The 12,610-nt window shown below is 34.8% G+C and overlaps 6 protein-coding genes across 6 annotated transcripts; 5 read left to right on the forward strand and 1 right to left on the reverse strand.

Moving 5' to 3' along the window:
* Positions 1 to 94: 94 nt before the first annotated feature.
* On the reverse strand, positions 95 to 1,721 carry LOC149060197 (uncharacterized). The gene is made up of 4 exons (XM_089228181.1): positions 1,453 to 1,721; positions 870 to 1,045; positions 751 to 809; positions 95 to 256 (listed from the first exon to the last, which is right to left on the reverse strand). The coding sequence occupies exons 1-4, from the start codon at positions 1,719 to 1,721 to the stop codon at positions 95 to 97; spliced, it is 666 nt and encodes a 221-aa protein (XP_089084307.1).
* Positions 1,722 to 2,754: 1,033 nt separating this feature from the next.
* Positions 2,755 to 5,408, forward strand: LOC149060198 (uncharacterized). The gene is made up of 4 exons (XM_089217542.1): positions 2,755 to 2,879; positions 2,952 to 3,129; positions 4,465 to 4,728; positions 4,806 to 5,408. The coding sequence occupies exons 1-4, from the start codon at positions 2,767 to 2,769 to the stop codon at positions 5,406 to 5,408; spliced, it is 1,158 nt and encodes a 385-aa protein (XP_089073668.1). The 5' UTR covers positions 2,755 to 2,766.
* Positions 5,409 to 6,758: 1,350 nt separating this feature from the next.
* Positions 6,759 to 7,827, forward strand: LOC149060199 (uncharacterized). Its single transcript, XM_089228187.1, has 2 exons — positions 6,759 to 7,650; positions 7,739 to 7,827. Exons 1-2 carry the CDS (start codon positions 6,759 to 6,761, stop codon positions 7,825 to 7,827), a joined length of 981 nt encoding a protein of 326 aa, XP_089084313.1.
* Positions 7,769 to 8,189, forward strand: LOC149060200 (uncharacterized). Its single transcript, XM_089217307.1, has one exon. The coding sequence runs from the start codon at positions 7,836 to 7,838 to the stop codon at positions 8,187 to 8,189; it is 354 nt and encodes a 117-aa protein (XP_089073433.1). The 5' UTR covers positions 7,769 to 7,835.
* Positions 8,190 to 8,769: 580 nt separating this feature from the next.
* Positions 8,770 to 9,447, forward strand: LOC149060201 (uncharacterized). The gene is made up of 2 exons (XM_089228198.1): positions 8,770 to 8,939; positions 8,988 to 9,447. The coding sequence occupies exons 1-2, from the start codon at positions 8,770 to 8,772 to the stop codon at positions 9,445 to 9,447; spliced, it is 630 nt and encodes a 209-aa protein (XP_089084324.1).
* Positions 9,448 to 9,891: 444 nt separating this feature from the next.
* On the forward strand, positions 9,892 to 10,932 carry LOC149060202 (ATP-dependent DNA helicase PIF1-like). The gene has a single exon (XM_089228205.1). The coding sequence runs from the start codon at positions 9,892 to 9,894 to the stop codon at positions 10,930 to 10,932; it is 1,041 nt and encodes a 346-aa protein (XP_089084331.1).
* The last annotated feature ends 1,678 nt before the right edge of the window (positions 10,933 to 12,610 follow it).

Below are 12,610 nucleotides of genomic sequence, written 5' to 3' on the forward strand. Positions count from 1 at the left end.
GAGTATTATAATATTTAATTTTATGATTAACAAAATATAATGATTAACAAAATAAAATATATATTGTAAAAAACGTGAACAAATTTTTAAAAATTTATATTTGTAATTTTTGTTTTAGAAGTTCTATTTCTAGTTTTAATTTTTGCTCTTCCAAAATAAGATTCCTCTTTTTGACTTCATTCATTTCAGATTCTTGCTCTAAACATTTAATCTGCAATTCGGTAAGCTGATCTTTATGATGTAATAATTTTGTTGCCTCGACAGTACGACTTTTTTTTTTTCCTGAAAAAAAATGCAAGTCATCAACATCCCCTAATTCTAGTTATCAATATTATGGAAATTTTTTGCTATGTTAACTCACTGTGAAGAGTTCTGAGTGGAGTACTCAATTTCGATTTTAAGTTTTGAGGAGTCACCACATCCCATTGACTGATAGTTATACCTGAAATAAATAAATGTTTATTAACATTGATGCTATCGAAGTAGATACATCTTTGATCTTTACTATTATAATGGGTATCTGTTACGATTTACTATTTAGTATTTGCTAATTGTTAATAGTTAACTAGAAATAATATTTATTTTATAAACCTGGTTGAGTAGTGATGTTTGTGGAAGTCAATGATGAAGACTTGTCATATTGAAATTCATCAGGCATAACTGGAAACAATTTATTTACATTATATTTAAAAAAAAAATACTAAACTAATTAAATTGTTACTATTATATTATGTAAGTATGTAACATGACCTTACCAGTCACAAAGCATGAATTGTCATTGTTGTCATCGTCGAACATTACAAAATTGTCTGAAAAATAAATATTTTGAGGTTGGATACAAATACAGGACAAGCTTAATATGATCTTACCATCTACTTCATTGGGATCCTCATGAACTGGAGGCATGGCATCAACTTCACAGTCACCGTCAAACTGTGAAGGCATGCCTTCAATAGAGAGTTGAATCATGTCCTTTACCTTTTGTTCGGCATCATTGAGAGCTATTGCTTCATTTTTGCCACCACCTGTCTTTAGATGTTCCAGTCTTGAATTAATAAAAAATAAAATTATCAAAGGTGGGCATTAACTTGAAAAAAAGTTAAAGATAAGTTAACTTTTTTTAATTTTTAACTATTTAACTTAACTACTTAATTATTTTTGTCAATACATTTCAGGTAATAATGTACCATACTAAAAATGTGATTTGTTATGTCTGCACAGTGTTAAACATCATGGTAAATGTTTATGTAAATTATAAAACTAGGAAAATGTATGATTTATGATTGTTTTGGCTTGAAAATAAAAATTTGCTTTTTTTTAACTGAGTTAAGTTAATTATTTTTTCTCGCTGAACTTTAAACTAGTTGAGTTGAATTTTTTAATTATTTTCATTAACTAGCTCATGTTTGAAAATTATCAATAATGAAGATAGATATGTATCGTCACACTTACCTAATTGAAGCACTTTTTTTCCTCACACATTTTTTGATAATTTTGTATTTCAGTTGAAGTTGTTGTACGGTGCGTGGAACTAATAGTGATTGACTATTAAATTCCGACGCTAGTTTTTTCCAACACACTTCCTTCTCCTTCCACATGACTGCGTCGGTTTTTTTATTTTCAAGAACATGCTTGTAGGTGGTCACTAATTCCACTAGCAGTTCTTCTTCTCTTTTATTAAAATTTACGTTTCTAGACCTCTTCACTTCATTTGAGTTCATGTTTTTATTTGAAAATATCCGTGAACCAATTTATAAAGTACAAAACACAAATACACAATGAATTTTAAAAACGATTAACGAACAGTAATCTAACAACTTTATCACTTTATCAGGCTTATTATCAATGTTATCAGTGAAAAATGAATGTTATCATTAACAGGCCTCCGGAATAGGCCAATTTATGGGCCAATCGTAAGCTAACTTCTGGTTAACTAACTCTCACACAAAAACCCGTGGTGAAACCGAAAAAATTATAACTCTGGGTTACTGGATAACTCGGAGTTAACTAATCTGCGCTTTAACTCCTACGTGGTGAAACCGGCCATCAGTGTTTTTAAAGCATCTTTAGCTTGTTGAATTGTTACTTGGGTAAAAATGACTTCCTCCTCATTTTGTGGTTCGTCTTCACTCTCGCTGGTATTTTCGATGGTTTCTGATAAAATTTCGTTATCTGTCCATGTTCCACATACCTGTACATTATTGTCCATTTCCACATAATGTGAAAAATTTTTGATGATGTATTTGGTGGAATATTGAATTCATTGGTGATTTCACATTTTTTACGGTCACCTTTTTCAACTAACTGTATTAAACGAACTTTATCCGAAATTGAAAGAACATTTAATTTACGCTTCTTTTCCATTTCACTACAAACGAATAAACGAACTACGAAAGACTACAAACGTGACAACCAACGCGCTAAATCACAATCGCTATACTGCACAATGTATGCAATGTACTGCACAATTCCTGTTTTAACCGTAATACAAATATTATTTGTGAACTCGAGATAACGAAAAACGATTAATTTTATATCGAGTTATCGAGAGCAAAACACTATTAAGTGTAACAGTAGTTTCAAGGGGAATTTAAAGTAGTTCGAGATAACGAAAAATTCGAGATAGCGACGTTCGACATATTAAGAATCTACTGTATTAACCTTTTTATGCACTATTTGTCTATTTATTCTACATGTTTTTAATAATAATAATACAGATGGCTTTTAACATAATATAATACATTATTATTAAATTACGTTTTCAATATGGTGCTATTTTATATTTTCTTTAAAATGTCAAACTTTAGGCACATCACAATGGTTAAATTGTGTTTGATCTGCGGAAACGTTGATGGTGTTGATGGGGTTTCATTGCACAGGTTACCATAATTTTATTAAAAACTCAATCTAAACTTACACTAAAACTACTCATAATTTAATGGTTAAATTAGGTTTCCAGCGAATGACCAACAGAGGCGTCAGTGGGTGTTGTTTGTTGAGAACTGTGGTATAAATGCACAACGGATTTTGGCCAGCTCAAAACTGTGCTCCAGACATTTCATACTAGGTCGTGATTACAGAGCAGAAACAAATCGTCGTCGCCTGTGCCCAAGAGCGGTGCCATCTTTGGTGAGTGCATTATAACTATTGTTATTAGGTATTCTAATGACACTGTTTCAATGTTATACCAAACTACACATAAACATAAGTTACACCGCACAAATTATATGAGGTTAATTATTCTTTTCTTTTCTTAATAAATTATGAAATGATTAATTTCCAAAATATTTCTTAAACAACCTTTCTCAAATAACAAGGCACTAATTGCAGTAACAAGTAACAATATTACATAATGTCATATAGTGATATCATATATTAACGTATAGCTTCATGCTTATTAGACACAATACTAAGTATATTATTTTAAAGTAAAATACCAACTGTTTGTTTCATATTACTATTCAGATACACCAAAAGTAATTTTTTCTAACAAATTAATTGAACTTTTCACATTAACACATTTGTTCTTTTAACACATTCATTTCTACACCGCCATTATGTGTATCTTAAAGGTATTGTTTCCCTTATTATCAGAAGGAATACATTTCCTAGGCTATAATTTATTTTATTCATGTAACATATACATTTTATTACAGTTTTAATTATTCAACAAATGGTACTAATAAACTTTTTTCAGTCTTTAGTGTAACTCACTATGTCATACAGCTAAAATGTTACTTCTTTTCTTTTCTTAATAAACTATGAAATGATTAATTTCCAAAATGTTTCTTAAACAACCTTTCTCAAATAACAAGGCACTAATTGCAGTAACAAGTAACAATATTACATAATGTCATATAGTGATATCATATATTAATGTATAGCTTTATGCTTATTAGACACAATACTAAGTATATTATTTTAAAGTAAAATACCAACTGTTTCATATTACTATTCAGATACACCAAAAGTAATTTTTTCTAACAAATTAATTGAATTATTCACATTAACACATTTGTTCTTTTAACACATTCATTTCTACACCGCCATTATGTGTATCTTAAATGTATTGTTTCCCTTATTATCAGAAGGAATACATTTCCTAGGCTATAATTTATTTTATTCATGTAACATAATACATTTTATTACAGTTTTAATTATTCAAAAAATGGTACTAATAAACTTTTTTCAGTCTTTAGTGTAACTCACTATGTCATACAGCTAAAATGTTACTAACTAAATGACTGTAACATACTCTCTATACACTGTTTTTAATTTATTTAATGTGTTGTGCTTATTACATTCTCTATCGGTGAGCTAAATCTCAGATGCTTAGCAAGTTACACGTCATTGATATGTAGTTAATCATTATAATAACACATACAACACATATATTGACTGTTTAAGCTTATAATATTTGGAATTGTTATTACACATCACAACAGACTTTCTTTAATACTATAGGTAGTTCAACCAGTCCTTGAGATTGCGGCACCAGAAGGTGAACTGGAAGCGGACGTGGCAATCCCTGGTAACAACGGGTTGGAGATGGAAGTTATTGAAGTCCAAGTGGAAGAGGTTATGATGGACCTAGCTGAAGAAGAAATTCTACAAGAGGAAGTGGTACAAGATGACATTGAGTATATTGATTTACTTCCTGCTGACGCAGAGGCAGAATTTGAATTCAGGGATATATTTGACGTTCCACTACCAGACGTCAATGAAGAAGTTAGTAAATACATCTCATTAACATTAAAATAAACATTAATAACATTATTCTTAATAACTGTGCATTTTAATTACAGTTTGTACCGATTCCTCCTGTTGTACCGAGAGTATGGGCGCCCTTGAGAGACCGACCAGCTGGCATTCAACACGAACTTCCAGAACGGCATGAAATGGGATCATTGAATGTTGTCTGCTTGCACTGTGGTGCCCGCCATTTCTTCTGCGAGCGTACTTCAATGGGTCATTTTTCTACATGTTGCAATAACGGTCAAATGGCTATTACAGGAGACCGTGTTTTGGGTCCACCACCAGAGTTATTAATTCGTTTATTGGTTGATGATTCGCAGGTAGCAAAACATTATCGAAAAGAAATCCGCAGGTACAACAACACTCTGGCATTTGCGGCGTTCTCCACTGATCTAAGCCCAAGGCGTTTGCCAGGTCAGGGACCAAGAGTATTCTCCGTTCACGGTCAGGTGTATCGTAGGATTAGTAATGATGTTGTCAGAAATGAACTAATGCAACCGAGGTATTGTGAGTTGTATTTTATTGAATCAGGGGCAGCAAATCAGATTCGCATGGCACAACAGCCACGTGAACGACCATTATTGGAGAACTTGCTTGCAGACTTAGACTGTATGTTACGGCAAATCAATCCATTTGCAGTGGCTTTTGAGTAATATATATTACTTTAAATTATTAACATAATTACATATTATTTAGCAAAATAAGTACATCACATTTATTAACATGTTTGTAATCAATCAAAATAAATAACAATAATACTTCAATATTTTATTGTTTAAAAAAAAAACCATTTAAATTAGTAGTTAGTGCATTGAATACACATTACATTAATATAGGTATTGCACTTTTACATATTTCTATAGGATACAACAAATAATAACTTTGGTTAAAATTGCATTGAATAGTAGAGCAACATTTTTGATTAAATATCTATCTATATTCTGTAGTTTACTTTTTAATTAAAACACACCACTTAAAATAATTATTTTACTGCTGATCATAAAAATCTAATGCAACTGCTCTTTGCTGACTATATTTCATAAATTATTTAACTGGTATTTCCACCATAAAAAGATAGTTTTATACTCACTGAATCTGAAAAAATTTAAAAAAAAAAAAAATTGGAACAAAACTTACCAAGTTATTGCTAATTTTATAACTCTTAGCTAGGGTTTCTCAAAAATGTACTCCGCTAAATAAATTAATGCACAAAATCAATGAAACATTAGATTTTTTTATGTCAAACATTTATTTTTAATATTTTATTAATAACTCCAAGATAAACAAACAACACTAATATGGTAATAATATTAAAACCAGAAAATAAAATATAAGATATGCGAGTAATTACTGCAACGGCGGAATAAAAAATCTGATTTGAAATATTTCGGTTTATCATTAATTAATGCTAGTTTGGGAACCCTGGAAAATAAAATATTTTATTTTACTTATAACTTCTTTGATAATTGTCAGATTTTTATTTTTATTATCTCTTTGAATTCCTCTGATTATTTACTACATGTTCATGTTATCACATCAATGAAAATAGCAGTTGTTGATTTTTAAAATGAAAAGACGCATATGTGCGTCCATAGCACCACAGTGTTGCCTACGTTGGACGCATATATGCGCCCACAGCAGTGAAAGGGTTTTAAAAGACATGATTGAACTCCCACAGCTCCTTACAATTTCATATTTGCAATTATTCAATATAAATATTGATTTTACTTTTGTTACCATTACAGTGTGTATTGTACCAAACGACACTTTCACTTAATACTTCTATGCAAAATTGTATTTCATACTTTACATTATTTGTGCTTAGTAATATGTATTTAACAGTATCAGTACACATCCGAATAATATGATATATACTGTGCTGTGATATTTATCAGGTTACACTTGCATATGGATAACATTTAATCTTTATCCTTATACTGTACACACATGTGGATATATCATATGGCTTTAATAATACCACAATATTATTTTCTTACAGAAACATGCGACAAGTATGGCAAAGGGAACAAGATGCTGCTGCTGCAAATCCTATGTTGCAACCGAAAAGAGTGACAATGCACATCATCGCCGACCCGAACAATGACCCACGGCGATACAATCAACCAGCTGCTCATGTGAACGAAGTAGCAGTTGTCTTTGTTGGTGAAGATGGTCTACCACCAAGGAACCTCGATCTGGTCATCTATGACTTGAACCTAGTTGATCAAAATCACCGGATTCAAAGCATATCAGCTGGCTCACCTCATGCAGATCCAATGCTGTATCCATTGCTCTTCCCACATGGAGAAACCGGCTGGCATTACAACCTGCTACAAGAGGGCAACCGCTGGAACACAGTGCGTGTTCGGAACTCTACCAGAGAGTTTGCTGCTTATCGCCTGGCCATCAGATATACTGAAACTAATAGCAATGGGAATGAAGGCCATACCTTTAGTTTATTACACGCTGGTGGTTTTTTATTACAGATGTACATATGCGATCAGTACGTTCGCATGGAAGCGAACAATCTACGTTACATCCGAGCCAATCAGAAAGCACTCTTTGCTGATGCCTATCAAGGCATTTTGGACCATATCAACCAACAGCTCCACCTAGACGAAATCAATCCGGTCGGCCGCAGGACAATCCTGCCTTCAACGTTTCTAGGTGGCCCTTGGTACATGAAACAATGTTACCACGACGCAATGGCCATTGTGCGTAAGTATGGAAAGCCTGACTTATTCATAACATTTACGTGTAACCCTAGGTGGCCAGAAATAGTAGATAACATTCCAAGTTGGTTGAAGGCAACCGACAGGCCTGATTTGGTGGCAAGGGTGTTTCACGCAAAACTGAAGGAGCTAATGCGTGACATTACAGTTAATAAAATATTTGGTAATGTCGATGCTTATGTTTACACCATTGAGTTTCAGAAACGTGGTCTTCCACACGCACATATCCTCATCATCTTGAATGAGGACAGCAAGTTACTTACTAAGGATGACGTCGACAATGTTGTGTGTGCCTTCTTGCCTGACCCGGCAACTGAAAGGCGCCTACTCGACAGTGTGAAATCGCACATGATTCATGGTCCGTGTGGACAACTCAACCACAACAGTCCGTGTATGTTGGACAACAGTTGTACAAAAAAATATCCCAAAGAATACAGCGAGGAGACTACATACATTTCTGATGGTGGTTACCCGACTTATCGTAGGCCGAACAATGGACTTGTGGTCAATGTCAGAGGTCATCCTGTCGGCAATGAGTTTGTTGTCCCGTACAACCCTTACTTGCTGGTCAAGTATGATGCACACATAAACGTTGAGGTGTGCTCAACCGTGAAGAGTGTAATGTATTTGTATAAATACGTCTACAAGGGCCATGACGCAGCTACCTTAGAAGTTTGGAATGGAGATGAAATTGAAAAGTAAGTGATTCAAACTTATAGTTTTAATTGTTGACTTCAAAATTACATTTCATCTATCACTGTTAAATTATTTTTATGATACAAATGATATTAACATTGTCCAACAGTCAACCTAAATTATTTTAAAGCTGCATCAATCTCAGTAATGTTACCTTAAGTGTTATTCTGTATTTGTGATTAATGTTGTTGGTAAATTGGATTTTCATTAACATTAATATCTACAATATAATATTAAATTACATTTTGTAATCTCATACACAATAACAACATTTTGTTAACAAAAGTAACATTGCATACCACTTCAATACATTAATTAACTATACTTTACACTTAACAGACATTTGTATACAACATAAACGGAACATTAGCTATTTCACTTAAAAGGAAGTATTCACTTCTTTATTACATAATCTTTATTACATAATGTTCTATTGACATTGAATTGGATGTGAGCTAATCACATTTTTATGATTTATATATTTTATTCTTGAATGTTTATTATATATGTTGGTATTGATTTCAGTTACGTAAACTCACGGTACGTCAGTCCACCAGAAGCCGTTTGGAGGTTATTATCGTATGAAATGTATAACAAGAGTCATACGATCGTTAGACTTCCTGTCCACCTGGAACACTATCACAACGTGTACTTTGGACCAGGACAGGTACTAGAGCGGGTGCAGAACGCAGCTCTGGCTCGGACCAAACTCACGGCATTCTTTGAGCTCAACGTGACGGACGTAGAGGCTAGACAGTAACTTTACCAAGAGATACCGGTACATTACACTTGGAACGCGTCTAGGAGAACGTGGTCACGACGGCAAAGACAGATGACGTACGAGACGTTGGCTCGAATGTACGTTGTCAACCCACTTGATCGCGATCGTTTCTATTTACGATTGCTACTTCTTCACAAGAGAGGCCCACAGTGTTTCCGGGACATGAGGAAGGTAGACGGGGTAGAGCATCCAACATACGCGGCTGCAGCCGTCGCGATGGGAATTGTGGAAGACGACCAAGCTATGTTGGCGTGCATAGCTGAATCAGCAACATTGGACACTCCAGCCCAGCTACGTTACCTATATGTGACGATGCTATTGCACTGCGAGATAACAAACCCGCTGGCGTTGTATCAAGCCAGCGAACCTCACGTGTTGGAGGACTTCAATCACCGATTGAGAGACATTGACCGGGCGAGGGCTGCGTGTTTGGACGCAATCAACAGCATGCTTCGTGGTCACGGGAAATCGCTTGCGGACTGAGGTTTGCCACTACCGGATGTCACATTGCTGGAAGAAGACCCGGACGATGACATGTTTTGTGCTATAGACGCTGTGGTGCGCTGGGCCGTACAATTGGACAATTTGAACGACGAACAACGGGCGGTGTTCAATCGTGTAATGGCTGCTGTAGACGACAACAGAAACGTTTCAAAACTTTTCTACGTTGATGGTCCCGGAGAAACAGGTAAGACAACACTATACGGATGCCTCATATGGTCGCTTCGCAACCAAGGACGATCCGTGTTGTCCGTGGCTTTTTCAGGAATCGCAGCGTCGCTCATGGACGGCGGCATGACAGTGCACTCGACGTTTGGATTGCCATTCGGTACACTGAACGACGATTCGACGTCGACCATCACCTTGCAGTCGTTGCGTGCTCAGAGGATACGTGACGCAGCACTCATTGTCTGGGACGAAGCGCCCATGTCTCCGGGACTGCAACTCACAGTGGTCAATAGGTTGCTCAAGGACAGCATGGAATCAGAATTGCCGTTCGGCGGTAAACCTGTACTGTTCGCCGGTGACTTCAGACAGATTCTACCTGTTGTGCGCTGGGGAACAAGGAGTGACATCGTCAGGTCATCTATCAAATACAACTCTTTGTGGTGCAACTTGGAGCAGTTCAATTTGCCGCGGAACATGCGCGCTGATAATGACGCTGACTTTGCAACCTGGTTGCTTCAGCTCGGGAGCGGCCAATTACCAGCGGTTGACAGTGTTCAGGACACTGTTGAAATACCCCGGGAAATGGTATGTGAAGTCGCTAATTTGATTGATTTTGTTTTTCCGCAGCAAATGTCGTTAAATAATGTCAACGAGTTTGCTCGGAAAATAATTTTATGTCCCAGGAACGACGAATGCAGGCAGGTCAATCGTACGGTGTTACAACGTATTGATGGAGTTCATCGAACCTACACGGCCATAGACACTGTGGTTGTAGACGACCCCGACGAAGTGGCTAATTATCCGACAGAATTTCTCAACACTCTGCAACCAGACGGACTACCACCGTACAACTTAACGCTAAAGGTCGGTTCGATTGTTATGTTGCTTAGGAACCTAGATTCTAAGAGACATCTTTGCAATGGTACACGGTTGGTTGTTACTGAACTGCGACGATACAATTTCAAAGCGAGGATGTTGTCTGGTGGTGCACAGGAAGATATAGTCATACCTGCGGTACCACTCACGTCGAGTGGCGAAGACGACCTGCCCATTATAATGCGACGAGTGCAATTTCCTGTACGTTTGTCATTTGCTATGACTATTAACAAGTCACAGGGACAAACGTTTGATAGAGTTGGATTACTCCTGCCTTCGCCAGTTTTCACGCACGGACAACTGTATGTAACGTTTTCACGTGTGAGGGACTCTCAATCCATCAGAGTTGGTATGTACAGTGATGATCGTGGTAGATTCGTCACTAGGAACATTGTTTACAGAGAAGTTCTACAAGCAATATAACTATATATGAAGTCTACTACAACTTTGTGAACATCAAATCTGATCTGTGTGATCAAAGTCTGTGTGACAAGTCTGTGTGACGTATGGTTTATAAGCAGTCATAAGTACAACTTGCGGAGGAGAGAAAGTTCGACAACCTCCACGTGGTTCTCTCTGGATGCGGATTTCGTAATGAATTCGTAACTGATGTCGAACATGAATTTAAACTGGCTGCAACTCACACACTGGGTGGTAAATTATTTATTTACTTAAAAAAATATCTGCAGATATTTGTATTGTTTCAGAAACAATACTAGAAATAATTTTATCAATGCAGATGTAACAGAAACACAATAAAAAAAATCATCATTGTACTACTACTAATCCAAAGAAAGTTTGACAACCTCCACATACTCTCTCTGAATGCTGATTTTGTAATGCATTTGTATCTAATGTCAGACATGCGTTTCAACTAACTGCAACTCACACACTGAGTGGTAAATTATTCAGAATTATTTATTTACATAAAAAAATATCAGCAGATATTTGTATATATTTCTATTGTTTCAGAAACAATACTAGAAATAATTTTATCAATGCAGATGTAACAGAAACACAATAAAAAAAATCATCATTGTACTACTGTCTACTTCTAATCCAAAGACAGTTTGACAACCTCCACGTGGTCTCTATCTGGATGCTGATTTTGTAATGCATTTGTATCTAATGTCAAACATGCGTTTCAAACTGGCTGCAACTCACACACTAGGTGGTAAATTATTTAGAATGCTTTATCATCATCGTATCAATACTGATTACTAACTTCTAACTAAACCATACTCTGTTAATCATAAGAACTACTACACTCAATTATTATTAATAGTAAATTTGTAACTGATGTCGCACACACATCTATTTAAATTGATTAATTGTTAGTTTCATACAAAAATTATTATGATTTCAAAAGCACATACCTACTATGACCAGTGTTTCTAACTGATTTAAAATTTTGTGTAGTCAACGCACCACTTAATTAAATTTTTTAAATATCATTACACTACACTATGTATGTTTGTTTTTGTATTGTTTAGCAACATCTTTAGTAGGTAAACATAAAGAGGTATGATTAAAATGTTGTGCCACCGCTAATGATTTACATTTTAAATATATTACATAAATACTGATTAGTAATAACTAATAGATTGTATATTATTTATTATGTAAAAAATATAACTAATGACTACAGAAATAGTACAGCGTTTAATTTATGTACTTTAATATTCTTCAAAATGCTTAACAAATAATCAATGTTCATATTCATCATTATTATATTATTACTTATTAAAACTAAAATTGAAAAGATTGTGAATGACAGCAGTAACACTAAAACTACAAGCATGTACACAATTCACACAACATATATAATATGATACATTTAATTGATGTTTTATAACCTACAACAATATATGCATTTAACTGTAGTTAAGTACTTACAAACAATAATAATGTTATGATAGGTACATCACACCTATAGGTGTCTATATAAGTAATTTATAGCATTCAATTATCAAGTTAATGGAACATTTTAATTTCACTTACTACGCACACGGTGTCGCAACCAGACACCTATATATCTGATTGACTTATCCTTTTTATTCACTTCACATTTGGCATTAACAATTTCTCCTAAAACAATACA

Source organism: Diuraphis noxia, unplaced genomic scaffold, assembly GCF_037042655.1.
Source record: "Diuraphis noxia isolate RWA-SAM2 unplaced genomic scaffold, SU_Dnox_SAM2 contig0001, whole genome shotgun sequence".
Lineage (NCBI taxonomy): Eukaryota > Metazoa > Arthropoda > Insecta > Hemiptera > Aphididae > Diuraphis > Diuraphis noxia.